This window comes from Siniperca chuatsi, linkage group LG10, assembly GCF_020085105.1.
Source record: "Siniperca chuatsi isolate FFG_IHB_CAS linkage group LG10, ASM2008510v1, whole genome shotgun sequence".
Taxonomy (NCBI): Eukaryota; Metazoa; Chordata; class Actinopteri; order Centrarchiformes; family Sinipercidae; genus Siniperca; species Siniperca chuatsi.
Window position 1 is genome coordinate 20,621,830 of NC_058051.1, and position 22,163 is coordinate 20,643,992.

The 22,163-nt window shown below is 39.4% G+C and overlaps 3 protein-coding genes across 10 annotated transcripts; 1 reads left to right on the forward strand and 2 right to left on the reverse strand.

Annotated features, from left to right (window-relative positions):
- Positions 1–1,025: 1,025 nt before the first annotated feature.
- On the forward strand, positions 1,026–6,058 carry fmodb (fibromodulin b). Its single transcript, XM_044211882.1, has 3 exons — positions 1,026–1,752; positions 1,945–2,850; positions 3,871–6,058. The coding sequence occupies exons 2-3, from the start codon at positions 1,962–1,964 to the stop codon at positions 4,020–4,022; spliced, it is 1,041 nt and encodes a 346-aa protein (XP_044067817.1). The 5' UTR covers positions 1,026–1,752; positions 1,945–1,961; the 3' UTR covers positions 4,023–6,058.
- A 932-nt stretch (positions 6,059–6,990) lies between these two features.
- Positions 6,991–13,781, reverse strand: csf1b (colony stimulating factor 1b (macrophage)). Of its 6 annotated transcripts, none has more exons than XM_044211889.1 (9): positions 13,553–13,781; positions 11,753–11,866; positions 11,603–11,665; positions 11,319–11,489; positions 10,940–11,141; positions 10,712–10,848; positions 7,517–7,560; positions 7,390–7,424; positions 6,991–7,239 (listed from the first exon to the last, which is right to left on the reverse strand). In XM_044211889.1, exons 1-8 carry the CDS (start codon positions 13,592–13,594, stop codon positions 7,391–7,393), a joined length of 807 nt encoding a protein of 268 aa, XP_044067824.1. In that variant the 5' UTR covers positions 13,595–13,781; the 3' UTR covers positions 6,991–7,239; position 7,390. The 6 variants fall into 6 exon arrangements, with proteins under 6 accessions (XP_044067824.1, XP_044067822.1, XP_044067821.1 ...); XM_044211887.1 differs by having other exon boundaries at positions 6,991–7,235; positions 11,753–11,872; XM_044211886.1 differs by having other exon boundaries at positions 11,753–11,872.
- Positions 13,782–16,318: 2,537 nt separating this feature from the next.
- On the reverse strand, positions 16,319–21,839 carry ren (renin). Of its 3 annotated transcripts, none has more exons than XM_044211890.1 (9): positions 21,579–21,838; positions 20,717–20,864; positions 20,200–20,323; positions 19,633–19,751; positions 19,316–19,530; positions 18,569–18,691; positions 18,295–18,436; positions 18,099–18,197; positions 16,319–17,490 (listed from the first exon to the last, which is right to left on the reverse strand). In XM_044211890.1, the coding sequence occupies exons 1-9, from the start codon at positions 21,653–21,655 to the stop codon at positions 17,329–17,331; spliced, it is 1,209 nt and encodes a 402-aa protein (XP_044067825.1). In that variant the 5' UTR covers positions 21,656–21,838; the 3' UTR covers positions 16,319–17,328. The 3 variants fall into 3 exon arrangements, with proteins under 3 accessions (XP_044067825.1, XP_044067826.1, XP_044067827.1); XM_044211891.1 differs by having other exon boundaries at positions 19,316–19,512; positions 21,579–21,836; XM_044211892.1 differs by lacking the exon at positions 18,099–18,197 and having other exon boundaries at positions 21,579–21,839.
- Between the last annotated feature and the right edge of the window lie 324 nt (positions 21,840–22,163).

Consider the following 22,163-nt stretch of genomic DNA (forward strand, 5'->3'; position numbering starts at 1 on the left):
TAAAAAACTGGTATGGGAAACGACCAGCACTATATTTGTAGCCTCAGTTAGTAAATGGGCTAAGTGACGTTAAGCACCAGTATACTCCTTTAGATTAGATAGATGCACATACTTGAACATCAACACTCTAAGATCTTCTCATTTTTAAACAATTCCCAAGCAGAAAATATACAATGTGTTTTAAGTTAGCATATTTTATTCATTACAGTCCACCCCACCTGTCAGCTGTAGTGAAATCCATTTATTACAAAAAATAGTTTCGGCTTTACCTTATGGTACAGCTCACAACAGCAGATCGGCTCCAGACTGAACGTTTATTGTTTGCTGTCATATAATTGGGACTATTTAGGCTTTTTGGCTTTTCAGCTGTAGTTGGATCCATGAATAAATGACACCCACACAGAATGTTTTGGATTATTTGAACATGATGTTCTTATTACAAGATAATATTCCCTTTGTGGCGCATTCAGACACACATAAACACACACACACAGAAAACAAAGCTGTTTTTCCAGATACAAAATATTAATGTATATTGTATGAAGTGGATTAAAGAGAGATTTGGACATTATTTGATCATAACTGAATGATAAATCCAACATCAAAGTTTTCAAAGGGACATTGTTAAACTGCAAACTTTTTAATTTCCCCCACCTATTACTGCTACCTTGGATATATTTGTGAGGAAGGATTTCCTTTTATAAGTAATGTTGACAGCACAGTTATAACAGAATGATAGGCATCGCTTCTTAAACATATGATAATGTTACATCACTTGGGGAAAAAACAAGTATTTACTGTTACATATTTGACCAAAAAAATGTTGTGTTGTGACTAAAAATCTGCCAAGTACTTTGTGCAAAGGAGTCCCATCTGTGTATCCTCAGGTTCCCTTTCTTCTCAAAGGGGATGCATTTGATTGGTGATTAAGGTCTATCTCAAATCAGCACGTTGTCTTCTACTTCCTCAAAGGGGCCGGGGAAGCAGATTGGGGGGGGACTCTGAAACTCTGCCTCCAATTTTCCTGCTCCAGTGGAGGCCCATTCTGAAGACAATCTGCGGGATGATAATGGTGGTCTTCTCTGTGCAGGCACCAGCACAAACATATGTTAACTGTCTTCACAGTTTGAACACTGTAATTGACAAAAGTAGTGAGTACTTGAAGCAGGCAGGAACAGAGAAAGAAAGATAAAAATCTTTAAGGAGGATGATTGTGGACAAATATCAGGGTTTGTCATACTTTGTACATGTTGAAACATACAGTGCATGATGGACAAAGGCTACAACTTCACAGTTAGATTTTAAACTTTAACTAAGCTGCATTGTTTTATCTGAGAAGAAACACACCGGCAAGTACAGCGTCTAGTCTGGTTCATTAAATTTTCTATACCATAACGCCCCACCCACTCCATAACTTCCACTCCACAACAATAAACAGCAAGCCAGACTTCGAGTGGCTGTGCTAATGATAAGGCATGACACAGTAAGGGAAAACAAGGTTGTTAAAAAACAGATGTCTGTACCGGTTCACAGATGGGATTGATATTGACATGTCTGGAGGTGATATGTTGTCGGTTCTACATATAAGTGGAAAAATGTATGTGCTCTAATGAGACTGGTTGGCTGGGGCTGGGGCTACGTTGAGAGGGGGGATATGTACTCTATACATATCCACCAACACATTCCACTCAGTTTGAGAAAGACACAGGCGACATGAGCAAGGAGGAGGCATCGTCTCTGATCAACCAGCCGGTAGGTATACTGTACCTACTGTACATTTAAAAAGTGGAGCAGAGAGAATTAGATCAGTCTTAAATTACTGAACCAGTGTAATTCAATGTTAGTTGCAAAACATTTCACTTTATTTCATAGTATCGGAGTTATTAGGGTAATAACCTAAATTTGACTTAATATCAACTTTAAATTACATCTTTTTCTTCCTAGGTTTTCCATCAGTGATCATGCGAAAAGTGTTGCTCCTCCTCATAATGGGACTAGTGGATCTGAGCATCGGTCAGCATCAGAGCCAGTTCCAGTGGCTATCCCATCTGCGAGGGCGGCGAAGGCATGCTAGCTGGCGGGCCAATGACATGGACTGCCCCCTGGAGTGCGACTGCCCCTCAACCTACCCCAAAGCTATGTACTGTCACAGCCGCAACCTTCAGCACGTTCCCTACGTCCCCTCACATATTAAGTATGTCTACCTGCAGTGTAACCAGATCACAGGCATTCAGGATGGGGTGTTTGACAACGCCACTAACTTGGTCTGGGTTGTACTGTTTCACAACCAGCTCAATTCAGACAAGATCGGCAAGAACGTCTTCAGCAAGCTCAAGAACCTGGACCGGCTCTTCTTGGATCACAATGAGCTCATACGTGTGCCTCCCAACTTGCCCAAGTCTATCACGGACCTGCGACTCGGTCACAACAAGATCTCAAAAATCCTCTCCAGCTCATTCGAGGGGATGGCCAACCTCACCACCCTTCAGCTCCAAGCAAATGTCATAGAGGACGCTGGAGGTGTGTTCAAGGGACTGAAGTCTCTGACCATGCTGGATATGAGAAAAAACAGGCTGAGGAAAATCCCTGACAACCTCCCTGAGAGGCTACAGCAGCTCTACCTGGAGTTTAATGACATAGAGAGCGTGCCGGCGGGCTTTCTCACCATGTATCCCAAACTGCAGTTTGTCCGGTTGGCTCATAATAAGCTGACAGATAAAGGACTTCCATCCAATGTCTTCAATATGAGCACGCTGGTTGAGCTTGACCTTTCTTTTAATAAACTGGAGAAGATCCCTTTTGTCAGTAGGAACCTGGAGTACCTTTATTTACAAGCCAATAAGATCAAAGGTATGGACACTTTTCTGTTACTTAAGATGTCTTGACTTGTCTAAAACATGTAATATAAAAGTAAAGCAGTAATCCTAAACATTTTAAAAGATTTTTAAGTCCCATTGGAAATATAAGATTTATGTATGCTATACCACTAAGAACTGTTATTTTTTTAATGATTATTTTTTAAAGTGAAACCATCTTAACCGTGTAAAAGTTCATTTGAATGTTTTGATTCTAGCTATCATCACTTAATTGTGTACTTTAAATGCCATTCTATACATGGACCCTGCAGCCTTGATACAGTGCTGAGCTAATGCAAAAACACTCTTTAATGGCACAAATGTGGGTGGAAAGCTTAAACTTTGTGCCCTTTTGACCCTCCCAACATGAACTGATGGATTTTGTAAATTGGATTACAGAATAAACTTGAAGGAAGAAGGAAGTTTGATAGTTTGTTTGTTAGAAAACTTATATTTGATTTAAAGTAGGTGATCTCATTTTCCTCTTGTGCGCCCTCTATAGACGTTCGCACTTTAGTTAGCCCACCATGTCCGCCCTCCAGCGATTTAATGCTCTCCAGTTACTTGTGTGATTTTGAACTAAAGTGAAGTTCAGGCATGCACACGTTCACCCATATCTTTTCTAGCTGCCTTGTTTTCACATTACCATTTAACTGTATCTGGAAGTTCAACATCCCCCCTCTAACCATATATGGTAGTTTTAACTTCCTAAAAGTTCATATTTTTTTCTGTCATCTCCATTTATTAAAGTTGGATTTGTTGCACTTTTGGCCATGCCCACCAGTGATGTAACACCACAAATCATTTTTGGGGTGGGGACAGAGCATGCAGCAAGGCGAAATTTTCAACCAGTAGATGACAGCAAAACAGGATTTTCTGTGTGTGTCAGTCTTTGAAATGATGCCCTTCCCCTGAACTAGGGGTTTTCCATAAACACTTTCTTCTGTGGAAGCTCATACACAATATGAACTTAATACAAACAATAAAAAAACCCAACCCTTCTCGTGTCTTTCAGAGCTCTCCCTGAGCAGTTTCTGCAGTAAAATCGACATGACAAACTTCTCCAAGCTGAGAATGCTGCGTTTGGATGCCAATGAGATCAGTGCCAAAGACATTCCTGCTGAAGCGGCCTACTGTTTGCGGCATGTTGCCTTTATTGATGTGTAGCGCTTCCTGATCAACTCATCCAGGGTGTTTCTCCATCTTTAACACCCCAACCTAACCTTTTGTCACATGTCACTATATTTACCTTATATTGTTCACAGTCCAGTCTATATTTGAGATAATGTATTATTAAACTGTTATGAGAGGTACTATTATTCCAAATGATTAAACAGTTCCAGTTTAAGTCAACGGGAAATACCACAGTTGTATAATCATGTATCCAGATGACAGGCATACGGATAACAGAGGCCAGATGACTGACAACCTTTCAACAATCTAATTAGATTATCAGTTCCAGTTTTCTGGCAAAATAAGTATAAATACACTGTAGCTGATGACAACAAGTTCATCTTGTGTCATGTCTGGCAAAGTATAAATTGTATAAAACTGCCAATCATCAGTATGAGATTCAGTTTGGATCTTTGCCTCCACCATGTGGCACAAGGTGATAAAACAGCAGGTAGAGCAGCAATGATTCTCAGTTGTTATTTGGCAAGGTTACTTGCATATTATCAGTGATGCACATTCAATAATACATTTAGTGTGATTGTGCTGGCTATTACATCTATAGAATACTTTTACTTTAAAGACTGTTCATAATTTTTCCATCCACATTCAACATTTAAAGCTATGTGATCAAGTGTTTGTGACTATAACGGATGAAAAACATGTATTCCTCCTCAAATGAGCCTCTGAATTATCCAAAGATAGTCATATATCAGTTTCAAGGCTGTTATAACTGTATCTAATAACTGTTATACATTTTTTAACTTTTTCCAGTAACTGTATTTTGGTAACTTAAACGCACTCACTTTTTAAAAGACTTTTTGGGGTGTAATTTCTGACCCAATGTGTATTGTTCTGTATGTCTTAGACGAACATGTGCTTGACAGACAGTCAGCTAATGTCAGGATTTACAACATGAGAATTTACACTATTCAGTTTGTATCATTTACCCGGAAAGCTATGAATTATACATTTTTGTGTAAAGTGAATCTTGTATCTAGGAATCCTCCATTCTATGCCTATTATTACATCTGAAGGGGGAAAAAATCAGTTTCCAGAGTTATATGTCCCCCTACAGTAACTGTTGACACTGATATATTTTTAGCAACAACAACATGTTCTGTTTCCTCTAATATGAAGGTAAAAGAGACGGAGAGGTTGGGAGAGAGAAAATGGGCGACAGCCCTCTTGACATTTCTAACTGGTCTGAAGCAGTTCCCACATATTTATTGTTGAAGACAACTTGCCTTTTCATCTTCCACAGCTGCCTTTAATCCTCTGCAGAAAGGCACTAAATTGAATTATAGAAATACTTTCCTTGTTTTGTAATGGAGCAATGTCTTGGGATGAAGAATGGATTACTGCCAGTTCAACAGTGGTTTGCACACTGATAAGCAGTAGCCTGTGAAATTAAGTGTGTTATAGATGATGTTATATTGCAGGCTGCATGTGAATCTGCAGAGACTGTGGGGTAGGGCTGTGTTTTTTTTCCCTCCTCCACTTCCTACAGAGACTCTTCAAAAACAAAATAGAGGCCAGTACATATGCACACATGTGGGAATCAGGATTTACTGATGTGATCCTCTCCGAGACACAAAATGTTTCACTTTGTGGGGAATTGTCCAATTCTTCTCGAACTCAGACATTATGCAATGTATTATTCTAAAACATTAGGCTGGACCATCACTCAGTAAACATGAGTGAAAGTTATGACAACGAATTACGAAATGCACATGCACTTCCCTCTCTCTCAGTGTTATCCTGTTATTTGCCACTGCCACACAGTAATTATTAAATGTCATGCATGCATATGAGTAAACTGTAGTAGCACGTTATTCCTACCAAATCCTGTCACGCCCTGTGCAGTGAATACATTTCTTGTGAGCTGCAGTAGTGACTGGTGTGTATCTATCTGGATCGTTGCTCCCTCTGCCAGTAACAACAGCTCAGTGTGTTTGACCAATAACAGAATATTCTCCAGAGTTCATGTTGAAACTATTCATACTGTTATGCAATAAAACTGGATATACACATTTTTGATCATAACTTTTAGAATTTGACCGCATGAAGACTGTTTATTGATCAGCAGTGTAGGCTGATAATAAAGGGAAGTGCTTTCCAAAGCAGTGGTAAAAACTGTTTTGGCAAGGATAAAAGCATTTTTGACTCCTCATAAAGTATTAAGTCAAACAGAAAGTTGGCTATAAAGTGGCCAAAATCCTTTAATGTGGTCATTACCTGCTCTTTAGATGGGATTTCATTGTGTTCATATGAATGCAGGCCCGGCGCCAGGATGAAGTGACTGAGGGGGCTGTTAAAAATTGCGAGGGCTCAATTTTTTTCATAAAATTCATTGATTTAACCATGCAATAGCCTCAGAAAGGCTAAATAACAACAACATAAGGCTACTATTTCAAAATCAAAGAATACATTTATTAATCAGAGCACTCACATAATAATGTAGCACTAGCAGAGCGCTAAATATTTTTTGAATTTATGAACGATTCTCTGTCAAAATCAGCAGGGGGAGGCCCGTAGAAACAGCTGTTTGCGGTTTGCAGCTCTCTCTCTCTCTCGTTGACTGTCCCTTCACTTCCCTGTTGTTTCCCTTCTGTCTGTGGATTGCTACAATGGGGGATTAGGGCCGAAAGTTGTATTTACAACCACAAAAAGCAAGCTAAGTGTTCTGTCTGTCTGTCTGTCTACGTATCTCCTCCGCTCCGTTTCAGTACAGACAGCCTAAAGCTTAAACAGAGGGGGCTAAGCCCCCTTAAGACCCCTCGTGGCGCCGGGCCCGTATGAATTTACTGGCAGCTGGATTGCTGGAGAGCATTATATTTTGGATTTCTGTATTGATGGAACTTTTATTATCAATATGGAGATTGAATAAACTAATAAATAACTTGTGTTTGGCAAACAACATTACAAATGGTTAAGTAAATGGAGACACATTATTCAACATAACTAGTGTAAAAATAAAACTTTTTTTAGTGAACTTAAGATATCTGCAATAGATAACGCATAAACATAATATACATAGCATATTATTCCAAATAAGGTCCATCTTTGCTCTCAGTCAAAGCGAAGCTTCAGATTAAATAGGTGAGCATGATACATTACACACGATACTGATATGAAAACATGTTCATGATGGATAAAATGTACAGCTTCACATGTGCTCCGTCTGCTGCTGCAGTGATGTGCTCTTTACTGCCTGAGGAGAGAGAAAATAAGAATACAAAGATGTATGTGCGCTGTAGTCATACTTTACATTGAAACTGACACAGGTGTTTTTTCATTTAATCTCTTTCAGCTCCAGATGTTTAACTGTCCATAAATCTTGGAAGGTTAAAGGGATACTCACACTATTGTGGCTCCACTTCTATCTCCTGCAGGTTTCTGTTTTAGTCCAGATGACAAAGGTATGCATTAGTTCAATAAATATGGCAAGACTGATCATTTTTAATTTTATAGTTACAATATGTTCTTACCTTGAGTTTGTGTATGATCTTGATCTATGAGGGTTGTGAGTTTTCTGTTAGAAAGAAAATACTTTATGGAATGAAACTACAGGGTGACCGGCAAAGTAACAGACACACATCTCATTTCTTAAATTTTGAAGTAAGTAAATCATTTTCAAACAATAAGCTAGAGTTCTGACTGATGACAGAGCAGGAGGCAGGCGACTGACAGGGTTGTGTGCAAAAATTGAGACCAAAAACAACTGTATTTAGCTATATGTTGGTGAAAAAATATGAGAGAATTGGAACATATTGAATATTGGTATCCATTGTAACTTCTGTGATTCCAAGCTGCACCACAGACTATCTTCTCCTTGACTGAGTAAACTAAAAAACAGCCACTTTCCAAATTTACAGTAGGTGAGCATTTCACAGGCAAAAGATACATTCTGGGTGGAGAATCACTTTAAAGTCCTTGGCAATGAGATGTTTACATTATATTGTCTCTCCCCTGTAGACAAAGCAAAGCTAGAGTGGGTCACAGGTCAGTTTTTTGAGGATCCCTGCCAAAATGAATCTATCTTTTGAAGGCCTTTGTATTTTCAGTGTTGCACTTTGCTTTGATTTTGACACACTGCTTCCCACTGCAGGGAAACTGTGCAGTAGTGATGGGAATTTCAGGTCTTTCAAAAGAGACTGTTTGTTTGGCTACAGATCCTAAAAAGAGCCGTATGTTTGGCTCCTGTTTGGACCTTCATGCAGTTATATGCTTCCTCCAGTAAAGCTTTGATATCAACACTGCCATATTGCCCAATAGGTGTGCAGGTGAACAGAGCTGGCATGTGTCAGAGACAGTTTGTAGTTTACAGCCAAATTATAGCGATAAACACTCACAGGGTTCAACTTGTTAAAACCCATACATTACAGCAAAGCCTAGAAAATGTTTGACCATCTGTCTTTGCATGGGACACTGAGTTCAACTAAATGGACTACTTTTTTGACTTTGCAGGATTTCTTTTTTGCACATATACTGAGAAAATATCACAGGCCAGCTGCATACTGTAATTACACAGCCCATTCAGCTGACTGTGATTAAAAAACAATTGTATGTATGCATGTATAAACACCATTGGATATTATTTGAGGTAGCAAAGCAATTAATAATGTTTTCCAATCCAGGCTTCATGGTGAAAATAAAATGCTGCACAACCGTGCTGATTCTGCAGCTTTTTAAACAGAATATTCACAGAAATGCATCTTCCCCACATAACGTGTAATTTCCAATGTTGTCCACTTCCTCATACAGCGTTTTAGGCCCTTGCATGCTCCTGTAGTCACACAATTTCACAGAGCACACAGATGATGTTAATTAAAGTTAATTAAAGTCGGTTCAGTGCTTAGAGTTTACCATATGCTGACAAAAAGCAGGCGAGGCAGGAAATAAAGTGAGCAGGGTAGATACAGGAGAAAGCATGGCCAGCAGACTAGTAGAATTCCACAAGTGGAGAATTATGCACCTCATCAAACACTTTTGTGATTATCCTCTATCAATGTCTGTGCATTCACTGTCAGCCATGCAGCGTGCCTCTTACTCTGCTGTGTGTATTTTGTTACTGCATGCGTTCAGTTAAATAAGTATATAAACTTTAAATACTTCCTCGAATGACTGTCAATCCCACCTGCTCTTGCAAGCTGTCTCGTCTTGTTATTTGGCAGTTAAAAGCTCAATTGCATTGCACTCTGAACAAGACACGATCAATTCACGACAGGAAGCGACTGTATCTCTCCCCCTTCCTCATTTAAATGAATCAACAGCAAAATTTGATTGATTTTTGGTGTCCAAAACACAGAGACTCACTGATGTCCAATGTTGCCCTCTCTACCTGTTGCATATTCCTTGTTTGTCTACTAATTACTGGTTGGTGTTTCACTGATCCTACCAGCCTGCTGAAAACTTAAATATCAATTTGAAGTCGGATTTAAGCTGTAATCAAAACCTGTGTTTGAGAAACCAGCTTCTGACTAACTAAGTGCATGCATTTAGCTAACTGCAGTACTTACATCCCATATACAACAGCTTATCTGGCAATACAACACAGAAGAAAAAAAGAGCCCCAAAGTAGTCATTGTACTGAGAACAGTCATCCCATACTAACTTGAAAGCATCACTAAAAGAGAGCCATTTGTTTGCCATTAACTCACCACTTGTATGGAGCTCTAGTGTGATTGAATGCTGAAAGTGACTGTCGTGATCAAAATCACCCTGTCATTCAACATAGCACACATTTGTGAAAGGATTAAGGACTGTGCAGTTTGCATGTTCCTGCAGGTACTACAGTTACGTTGAACACCAAACACATGCATCACATGCATATTAGGCATTAGCAATACTCCTGCTATTACTTGACCAAAGCACTGACTTCAGAAATAGAGTATTGGAGTATTTGAATTAGAGCCCCCAAGTACTTTGTTGTGGCTGCCTAATGCCCTATCCTAAATATGTATCTGGGTCAGATGCAGAATACAGATTTCTCCACAAGCATTAATAAAATGTAGCTTACCTAACTTGACAAAGTAAACACTAAACACAAACATAGAGCAGCTTTGTCTACCATCAGCCCTGTATAGAGACATACTGTACATAACATATACTGTATAGAGATTAAACCTAGGCCAGGTTGTAATTCAAGAAAATTATGCTTTTCATCAAAACACTCTTCATTTACTGGGCTCTTAAAATCGTATTACACCTTTTTGTCTGTTTCATGTTTTTAATAGGGAATAAAATTGTTGCATTTGCTGCAGTATTCATTTTGTATTCATTTTAGAGTTATTATAGAGTAGGAAAAATGTGGATTTCGAAGCTCAGTCAGTTGAAAACATAGTCATACAATGCATTATCTGAAATAAAAGCTAATGGCACCAAATAGCCTCAAATAGGAGAATAATGATAAATACATGCACTCATTTACATTTGCAGACTTTTGTGCATGTGCTGCTGCAAAATAGCACTTATGTTCTCACCAGTAAGTCCAGCCTCCACCTTGTTTTGTAATTCTCAGTATTTACCAGCGAGGGAGGACTGGTACTTCTGCAAGAGGGAGTGCCCCACAGAGCACAGTCAAGCTGCCAAGGCCTCCTTTATTGCAATATGACTGGAATGCATGGCAAGACTTTATTAGGGCACATGTGATTCAGAAATCAACAGAACAGAAGCGCTGGTACCTTTTGTGTGATGAGACAGTAGAGAGTAAGTATGAACAGCAGTCCTCCGCAGACAGAGGCGATGATGAAGCCAAGCTTGTACAGGTCTCTGACTGGTCTCCTGTGCGAGGCCTTCTCTGAGTTCCGACCATGACTGTCTGTAGAAATGGACACGTAATCTGTGACCTCAGTGGCTCCAGACATCCTCATAATTCTTCACAGAACTTTCCAATAGATAGAGATTCCCACCTGTAAAATGTTGTGTGGTTGACTCTGTGGATAGCTCTGTGGTAGAGCCAAAGGTTTCTGTGTATTCATGCTGGCATCTCCAGTCTACTGGTCCATCGCTCGTCGTCACCAGCTCCCAGTAAACAGACAGCACCTCCGAAGCCCTCTGCAGTGCCTCTGAAGGAGACCCTCTATAGAGCATCTCAAAACTCTCTGGCTTATCCTGCGGCAGATTCCGAGAAACATACCTCAAATGTTTTCACAAGTATTGAAGATTTATTTACTGCTGGGCAGTTCATCACATCACATATTTCTTTTTCATGTTTTATATTATAGAAAATTTGATCTGTCAGTCCTGAGACACAGGGTGCAAGTTCAAAACGCAGAGGCACACACTCACCTCAACCTCTTCATTAATCTGAGGCACACATTTCTGAGAGTAGATGTTGAGAATGAGCGCTCTCAGGGATTGAACGTAGCCGTCATTGACTGAGCCCCGACTATATTTGAAGTGGGTGGTGAGCAGCTCCAGGATCCAGGGTAAAGCAGCTTTTACAAAGCAACATTTGCTCTGTGGGAAATCAGAGCATGAGGTAATAAACATGAGTGCATGATACAGTTAATGGAAAGTATAAATCAAAGACTTTGGAAGGAAACAGTCCCATGAAACAAATGTTACCTTACCAAACTTCTCCGTTCTATGAATGTGTAGGTTATCGAGCACCCACTTCTCAACTGGTTATCCATCTGCAGAAACATCAACAGGGAGATTTCAGCACACTGTTTCTGATGTTGTTTCAACAGCCATGTTTCTAATGTTGTTTCAACACCTACCAGATGCCTGACTGTCAGCAGGTGCTCCCTAGTGATGGAGTGTCTGCATGGACCAGGGACCTCAGCCATAGTCAGAGGGAAGCTCAGGAACATAAGCACACACAGACACTTTACCTGCAACTAACACAACCACACATTATCTTTATGCCAACCACACCTTATCTTCACATCCCTCAAGTCTTTAAGGAGGGGCTGAAACATACGAAACTGAAACATATGGACATTTACTCAGCTGGAAAGCTCAAGTAAATTATGCATGCTCTCAACCACCAACTCAGCCATGGCAACATTATGGGCCAATGTGGCATCCTGACCTTAACCATTTCAATATGAATGCACTCCACATAGCAGTCTCTCTCTGATTCACTTTTCCCTCCCAAAATCGTGATCATATTTTCTTCATAAGAGAGCTTTCTTCTAAATTATTTTACAAGGAAAACCAAGTTCAAATAAAACTTGAATGACATTTGCTCCTATTTGTGCCATAACAGTTTAACAGTGCGCATCTGAGCAATTCCTGCCTTTCCATCCAAAATGTACTTTACAATGTGTTAAATAAAGTCCAAGTACTCAAGAAAAGCTGCTCAGTTACAGTAACAACAACGCTTTCTTTCCGCCCCTGCACGTTATTTGTCTGTTACAGTTCTGCTTCTCGACCTGGATCCTGACAAAGAGTCAGGTTTCAGGTCGAGTTTGGGCAAATACAAAGCGCCTCTTTGCTGCGACACTAGTAGTGACCGAGGTTTAACTGAGCCTGACCTCAGAGGAACCTAGCCTTCTGTTAGATTAGTTCCAGCTATGGTGAAATAGTGCCCTCTACCATGGAAGCTTGGCTTGGGAAAGCAACATGTACGGACTCCTCCTGTAGCTGATGCCTGCTACCAAGCACCTTTTGGCAACTGTAACAGTAAAATGGGCTCCAGATGGATTTAATCCTTCTTCTGAGGATTAAAACATGGTGACAAGCATATGTTGCTCACACTGCGGGCAAAATGTCTGAACTGGAAGGTATTCTTTGATAATCATCCCCTTGACTCACTTGACCTGTGACTTAGATGCAGCTTTTGCAACAAACAGTCAAGTCAGATGCTAGCGAAACACTGAATTGAAACAATGAAAAATGATTTATTTGTTGCTTGGTCGACTTCTGAGATGTATTAAGACACAAAAGACAATTCTTTGAAAGCCACTAGAGACGAGAAGTATTCCTTTCATATTTTGACGTCTGTTCCTCATATAACGCTGAGCTGTACAGTTTAACTCTTGTTTAGGTTTTTGAATTATGTAACATAAACTTCATGCAGTTTCTGCAAAGATTGTGTGCCCTGATTTACCATGAATCTAAGTTGTTTAGTATGTGCATGCAAATTGATTGGGACCGAAGGGAAGGAAAAAAATCATGACTTTAAACTATTAAAGCAAATAAAAAATAATAATCTGATAAAAGCGGCATTTGAAACTGAGAAGATTAAAAAAAGTGATTCTCAAAGTAAAACAAGATGCTACGTGTGAGCTGAAAAACTATCATGCAAGCCTTTGACTGTTATTAGGAACCCACATTACTGATAATACACACATAATCAAATTAATGTAATCCAATAAAACTACTGATGTGACTGATATTTGGCAAATGCAGGAGCACATGATTCAAATGTCACCTGTCACACAGCAAACTGCATATTAAAGCCACAAACTTCACACACACAGACTAACACAAGTATGCTCTATTATTTTCCATTCCACTGAGTGTATTGTTGGTGGATTATTTCCTGCAGTGATTATAGAAAAGTTCTCACCTACCTTAGCTTTGCTCTGAATCAGGGTTGACACAAGGATGGTCATCTGGTACGTGTTTGACAATGGAAAACACCAGACTCCTCTGTCACACACATTGAAGCAAAGAGATCCTTTTCATATATTCAGTTCCACTCCACAGAAAGGAATTTGCTGTTAAGTAAATTTGACACTTCGTCATGTGGCGCTGTTCTTCAATGCATTGCCTGACGTGCTCCTCCTGCACAGATTGAGTTCAAACCCAGACTAAGTGTCTCAGCTGACAGACAGCCCTTTTAAAGACCTCCCACCTCTCCTCTGTTTCACAAGATATAGCGTCCTGGTCTCTGCAGATGTGTTATAACAAACTGGTTTTGGGGTTGTAGATTGACTCTCTGGATAATGTGTTTTTGTTCAACATGTCCGTCAGTAGTCCTTCACTAAAGGAATTATGAAAAAATTATGACTTTGACAAATGAAGTTTGTGGGAACTTGAAGTGAGTGCCGGTGACATTTGTTCTTGAAACTCTAGCTCTTGAAAGCAACTTTCATTTAAAACACTGGTCCACATATGACCTTTCAGAATAACAATTTTCATCAGGGGCTATACACCCTTGCTTTCCTCAGGAGAGGAAACACTGTAATTGAGTGGACCCACTGAGCAAGAAAATAAGATGCACAGTCAATCACGGAGAAGATCTGCAGATCACTGTGGGGGTCTGCAGAAGTTATCGGAGGCAGCAGATGTTCCATGCTGCTCAAGGAATCCTGAACTTTTTGTTATTTTTTAATCGTCACATTGCTTCAAAAGAAAGTAGGATTTATTGAGTCAGTGGGTGTGCACTATTATTTGAAAGACCTGACCTAACCATAGAGATAGACACACATTCACATAAACACCTTTATGAGCTTTTCATTTCAGCTCAATGGACTCCAACAGAGAAAAAAAACAAGCATTTGGCCTGGGCTCTATTAATACAGGAAGTGAATACCTACACTTTGCTTTGTGAACACATTCCGACACCTAACATAGTAAACTCATGTATCTGAGTCATTTTTAGCTGTCGTACTGAATGTACTGTTTCCATATTTTAGCACTGAATCACTGGTGGGAAGTAACTAAGTGCATTTACTGAAGTACAATTCTGAGGTACTGGTGCTTTGCTTGAGTGTTTCCATTTTGTGCTACACGGAAAAGTATAAACTTTTGACTCCACTACTTTTATCTGACAGCTGTAGTTACTGGTTACTTTGCAAATCAACCGTTTACATACAAAACATATGATCAACAAATAGAATATGATGCATTGCTGTAGATACCAAACTGAATGTAAAGTAGTTCACATTAGCTCCACCTCCAACAGCAACAAAATTAAAATGCAGTTCACATGTTACAACTTCAAAAATAATAATCTAATATGTATAATAATAAAAAACTCGAAGGGGCCATTCTGTGTAATGAGTACTTTTTGATAATTAAAGAAAATTGTGCCAGAGGTGGTAATTACATGATAATGGTAAATGCTAGTGTCAGTGAACTGACTCAGTAATGTCAGTTAAACAACAACGTCAAGCTTAAGTCCAATAACATTAGCCACTAAACGCTTCTGGTCATACCAGACCAAATAAGGCCATAGCTGCAGTGTATTAAGTTAAGTAAGAGTGTGTTTAATTTCTTATGAATTCAACTTTTGATTTGCTTTAAAGGATAAGTCTGTTGATATTCTATATTTTTCTTCTTGTTAACAAATGAAAAGACCAAAACCAACAATAATTCTGTCTGTGTTATCAAAGACTGATATAGCTTAGCCCTCTGTGACCACCATTATTGTCCAAAAACCAATCAATTAGCCATCAATTTGCATCCTGGTGCCGTAAATACACATTAGAGCACTAAATGTGCATTAATCTGCCAATGAAAGTCGTCCCCAACAAATGCACTAGTTACTCCATTTGAGTAACATTTGCTAAAAACTACAGTGCTTAGCACTTTTATAAAATTATTTAACCTTTTTAAAATGTGAAACTATATATTTGTGAGCCATTTTTAAAGATTTACATCTTCAGTAAGAACAAATTTGTTGGGGGTTGAGTGCAGCAGACAGACACATTGAGAGACAGACTAACACATTATTGGTCTTTTCATTGGATTCACTGACAGTAAGAAAAATATAGAATAACATCAGGCTTATACTTCAAGTTCAGGTGTGTGAAAAATATTTGTTTGGGATGAAATTTTAAATTCAGGGCATGAAGAAGACATCAAGAGGAGTCATAGGAATAGAGCAGTTGTCTTATACAACCAATCGACTGAGGTCTTATTAAGCAATAGTGGGCAACTGTTCAAGACTGAAGGCTTTTGCAAGCATTTTACTTTCAAGATTTTAGCTATACAGGTTATCTAACAAATAATTGCCAGGAATTATATAGATTATATTTTATGAAACAGCTACGTCTGTTTTTTTTGGGATGTGTCTGAGTAGTTGTTTGGGCTGGTTTCCAGCCGGAATAGTTCTTTTGACTCATACTGAAAGAGAAGTTTTTGCAATGGCTTGAATACACAGTTGATTCATTCAATTTTATTTATATAGTGCCAGTAAATTCCAGTACAGAGATATCAACCGTCACCTTGTTGCCTACTGTCAACACATAGGCCTACAATTCAAAGCAGACAATTCATGGATGTGAGAGCAAGGAAGCACAAGGCACCCTCACTGTCACATCCTTGTAGCATGAGAGGACTTCCCCGACCAATTCAGAGAAAATGAGACAAAAACATCTGACAAGAGCATCTGATGAATATGTGCTTTTATTGTTTTGTTATCTTTGTGTCTCCATCGCCTGCTAAGTAAGCAGAAATAACTGTCTTTGGCGAGTTTCGTAGTTCAAAGCTTTTTGTGATGCGAACTGCAGCTACTAAAAACAGGAATTCAACTCTAAACCATAGTTTCTTGGGTGACAAAATACATTATTATGGCTTTTTTTTACAACGGAAAAAGACAATTCCTTAGTGTCAGGGATCACGAGCTGCACAATAACTAGCAAAAGGATAATTTGATTTGGAAAATATGATTGTGACATTATATCTGGCACTCAATCCTACTGTAAATGTCAGTTACTAAAGATAAAGCCTCACTGTACAGAGGCAGTTTAAGTGGGAGAAGGTTTCACATCACAGTCACACAATTGCCACACACGAAACAAATGTGCATCCAATTGTTTTACCTAAAAAAATAGAAATATTTATATACAGTTATTAATAAACAATAACAAATATTTATGTGACTGCTCTGGTGTGGCTGATTAAATCAAACTAAATTGAATTAAACTTTTCACATGGTCACAAAATGCATTTGACAGACTTGGAGCAAAACAATGCAATCATTATTGAAGTCAGGCTGGAACAAGTTTATTCTTGTCACGTCAATACAATACAGATATGGAGTTCCACTGTTGCTGTATGATAATAATCAGCAGAGTCTCTCACACACACACACACACACACACACACGCACACAGAAACTTTCCATTTGCTGGTAAATGCTTATAAATAAAAAATAAGTTTAGAAGGTGTTCAGTGCAACTGGTACAAAATATATTATATAATAGGAAAACAGGATTTGCAAGAAATGGGAGGATGATATCCCTTAATGTGCACTCTTCTTTATCATTTTTGTAAAACAGATGCAGTTTGATCATGAGCTATCATAAAAAGCAACTGAAGCAAGGACTGGACAAAGAGGAGATAGCAGCAAGATAGAGAAAAAGATAACTGAGCAGCATGGCTGATGTTTAACTTCGTGTCAGACCGCTGTAGCAAACCCTATCCGATTATTGCGACGGTCAAACTCTGTGTAGTAGCGGGCAATGAAGTTGGCACCCAAAATCCAGATGGGACCTGTAGGGGGCGGCACATCCAAGCCCCTGAAGGTGACAGTGCAGACCTCCCCTTCAATCTGTGATTGCTGGAGCCACAAAGAAAAGTCAGTTTTATCACAATAAGCCACTATATAAAGTATCAAAAGTAAAATGATTAGTTGTGTACAATATCCCCTTTCAGAGTGTTAAATTATGGAGCCCCCAAGGTAATATTTAAGATAAGACAATATTTTGTGCGTTATTATTAAGTTATTATTTTGTAAAACAAGATAAGAAGAAATAATAATTCTCTTAGTTTTGTTGCGGGACAAGTTACAACTTTATATTCTTATCAGTACGTATAATGAGCCCACATAAATCCCATCATATGTAGCAACCTGAGCAAGCCTACTCAGCCACATAACTGAATACACATGTGTGGGTGTGCAGGGTCTTTAATCTATTATAAGGCATTATATTTCAAAAGTAGATCATGTGGTTTGTTTGTAAAAACAAAGTAACTAGTACCTGCAGCTGTCAGGTAAATGTAGTACAATATTTCCATCTGACATGCCGTGGAGTAGAAGTATAAAACAACATTAAGTGGAAATTTATGGAAACTCAAATATCTCAAAGTTGTACAGTTCAGTACTTGGTTACATTCCACCACTGAATGTTTATGTTAATATGATTCAGCATTCATCATCCTGCTTACCCATAAGATATAATCCTCATGAGTGAGTGAGTAATCCTGACCACCCAGGTGGAAAGTGACGCTGGGCAATGACTTGACAGTGTCACAGTTGACTTTGTACTGATGAACAACACAAAGTAATGGGTGATGACGGGTAACGAATTTTTATAGACAAATATTTTTTGTGGGAAACCATGTTGCGTGTGTAAAAACTTACTCCACTTTCATCCAGCTGTGCTCCGATGGTTTTCATCAGCACAGACACAGAGGAGGCTGGGCCTGTGATATAGGAGGACCCTGTGTCGATCACAGCTGTGCAGCCCTCTGCACAAAACATCATCTCCATCCCCACAGAAACACTGAAAGAATGAAAGAAGTGGGTGCAAAATGAAACACACGTTGAATGAACACACACACACACACACACACACACACACACACACACACACACACACACACATGCTGTATAAGTTATGAAGCAAAGAGCTTACCCTTTCATGCTAACTTCCCATTTGCCCGTCTCTATGGTGTCCATATAATTAAAGTTTCCAGTGTAGTAGTTTGGGTCTGTGCCACCGAGGACCAGCTCTCCACCTGGGGAATGTTTTGGGTCCCTGAAAACAATAAATAAATCACCATTTAAGCCCACTTTTACTGTGCATATTCTCATTGTCACTGTTGAAGCTGTGATTTTGGTGATTTTCATAAACAAGTTACATGCTCCTTCAGCTGAAATTCAAGCCCATGACCTCTCATTCTTATGATGTTTCCCAGAGGAAAGAAAAAAAAACTTAATCTATTTTGAACTGGTTTCTTCTGGACATAACTGAGCATGATATATGGAGAAGAAGTATGGAAAGAAAATAGAAATATATCTTTGTCAGTTTTATTAAATCACCCTCTCGTCTCATCCAGATCCACATTAATTCTTTGTTTTCTCACAAAATAAATTTAGATATTAACAGATGTTCAGACAAGACAAGACCCCCCAACACCCCCCCCACCCCCCCCCCCCCCCACCCCCACCAACACCCCCCCCCAAGACAGTGGCTACGTTTTTAAAATTTCTCATAATTGTCTCAGTCAAAACAAAATTATTCAGCATAATCTCTATTTACTTAACTTATTTTAGCTTTATACATTTGGTTACAATTATCTTATTACTCTAAATTATGTTTTCTCTTCTGTAGAGGTGATTTAATACAAAATTACATAGAAGCTAGAGGAGTTCAACCCACCTGCTGTAGTAGACAGAGAACACCTCTTCCTTGAGGACATGCTGAGACATAATGCGGTCAAATACTGGAGTGATGCCATCGATGGCCACGTTGGGGTAACCCATGCCCAGGACTCCGTCAAACTTGGCAAAGATGAAAGGCATGGCTGACAGAGAACTGGCTTCAGCAAACACCTGCACCACAGGGATACCACCAACCTGCAGGAAATGAACAAGCTAAAGGTTGAAGGTTGGAAGTGTAGCTTGTGAGAGGAAGTTAAAGCATTTATGTAAAAAGTAACTCCTTTTGTTTTTACAAGGCGTTGATTTTTAACTCACCACAACAACATCCTCGCTCAAAAATCCCCTGACATTTCCAGAAGCGTACTGGATGGAAAATCCTGTTCCGTTCTCAACATAAGTCCGGGATTTGGAGGCATCGTACCTGTTGTGAGTAACTAAAAGTTCAAAATTCACTTGAGTCATAAAACAACCATGTATCTGGGAAGCTTTATAGAGCAATGTTTCCTCCAACATATCATTTATTTGAAAATAACATTTACTTAAAGGTCCAGTGTGTAGGATTTAGTGGCTTTAAGCGGTGAAATTGCAATTTGCAACCATTTGAATGCCGCTCACATCACCCTCCCCTTCCAAGCGTGTAGGAGAAACTACAGTGGCTGTGAAACTCGTGAAAAACGCGAACGACCCTATCTAGAGCCAGTGTTTGGTTTGTTTGTTCTGGGCTACTTTCAAAACATGGCAGTGCCATTTGGAGAGAGCAGTGAGAGTCAACCAAAATAATGAGCTGAATCTCATTATAAAGCTCTCTAAAGCCAAGGGGAGCTGTAGATTCTTTAAGTAAATGTTATTTTCCGGGATGTATGTGTGGACATAAATACTTACAACAGGCAGTGGAGAAAGGTGAGCAGCTTTGCGAGGGCACCCACAGGTTGGCTGAGCCTGTGTCAAACACCACGTTGAACATCTGCGCTGGTGAGCCGATGCTGATTTCCCCAAAGTACTGAGTCTATTGGGAAAACGTATCATAAATTTATGATACAATTTCTGACTTTCCTAAACCAGCTAAATTTTATGCCGTTTTGATATTTCTTTGAAAATGTTTTTCTAGTTCAGCAAGCCACAAATATAATTTACACAAAGAATATTTATAAGTACTAATTCAAAGGCCACTGGATCGTCCACTTGACGACATTTTGACGCTCGTCCAAGAGAATTGGATAAGTGGCTGCTTTAACCTTCAGGACTAATGTCTGTTTTTATGTTTAAGACTAAAACAGCAAATTTACTTGCCTTTGACTTAGTACATCTACCACCTGCACAGCTCAGAACCTTCATAAAAACATACACAAGAGGTTTTAGATATGTTCCTTTAAATATGTAATACACAAAAGTATCTCACATCCAAGTAGTTGGTTAGAGGTGTGGGAACAGTCCCGTTATGGGTGTTGTCTGTGCTCTTCTGGGCCAACTCAGTCAACACCTGCTCAGCAGAAACATCCATCTCCTGCAGTGTCTCTCTGATAGATGGCATCTTCTTCAGGGCAATTCTGGAAACAGAACAGACAAGCAGGAAAATTCATCTTCAGAAACTAAATCAAAACTGGAACTGTAGACGTGATGATAAAATTCTGGTCTGTGAGGTATATTTTCCTTGCTATCTGATGCATATGCCTTGTCATCATCCCAATTCAATTCAATAAAATGTTATTTATATAGCGCCAAATCACAACAGAAGTTATTTTGGGACACTTTTCATATAGAGCAGGTCTAGACCGTACTAGACCAAAGAAACCTTGAGCAGAACCGGTAGGTGGGTGGCCATCTGCCTCAACTGGTTGGGTTTGGACAGAAAGAGAGAGAGGGGGAGAGGGTAGGGGTGAAAGCAAGAGGAAAGAGAACATACAATAGCACAATGTAGGATCCACATAGAGATGTAAAGTCATAGTAATGGTATACTATGCATACTACCAGTATAACAATGAATCTTTAATAAAGTACAGACTGCTTTGCTCTCAGAGCCTAGCCAGAAAAAAGAACAAAAACACATGTTAAGCCAAGACTGAAAACATTAGCTTTTGTAATGAACCAATAAAACACATTTGTTTTCCTGTCCTTGTTTGTTTTGTTGTTTGCTGTTACTACTCTGCTGTAGCACGTTTTCTCCTAAGCAAGCGCAAGTATACAGTAAATGCTTACCGCTACACTATATTCTTGTTTCTTCAAGCAAAGCAGGCAGGTATATAAAGGAATACGTTTCTTACCTTCTCAAGGCATGGCTTGAGGTCACTTTCAATGATAGAGCAACCAAACACATCCAATAATTCATCAGCAGTGCCATAGGGACTTCTCTGACGATGGGCGGAAAATACAGGCCAGTGATGAAGGCTGTAAATGCAAAGTTGGTTTTCCTAGTTTTGTGAATATTCCACGTTTATTAAATCTGAGTTTATGAAAGCTGCCACTCTCTCTCAAGGTCCCTCAGCTCTTTTTATACCATGTCCTCTTCACTGTGCCTGGAGGTGACGACTTGAAAACAAGCTCCACTTCCCTCCCCCCAAACAACCCACTCAACCCTTCTGCCTTGGTCACACAACCCCTCCTGTGATAAACAGGTCCCAGTGAGAGGTCGGAATTTTGACCTCTTAAAAAACATTGAAGACAGAAAGCAGGGGTGCAGAGCTCCTGAGATTGCTGACGTTGGTTGGGTGGACACCTTGTCTGCAGGCCTGTGGGAATCTTTAGAGAGACTGAAAGATGCTCTGAGCTGTCAGGACATATTTGTTGGATGTTGCTCACTAAATTCAATTACAAATCATTTAAAATCTTATCTGCTGCAGACAGTGCTC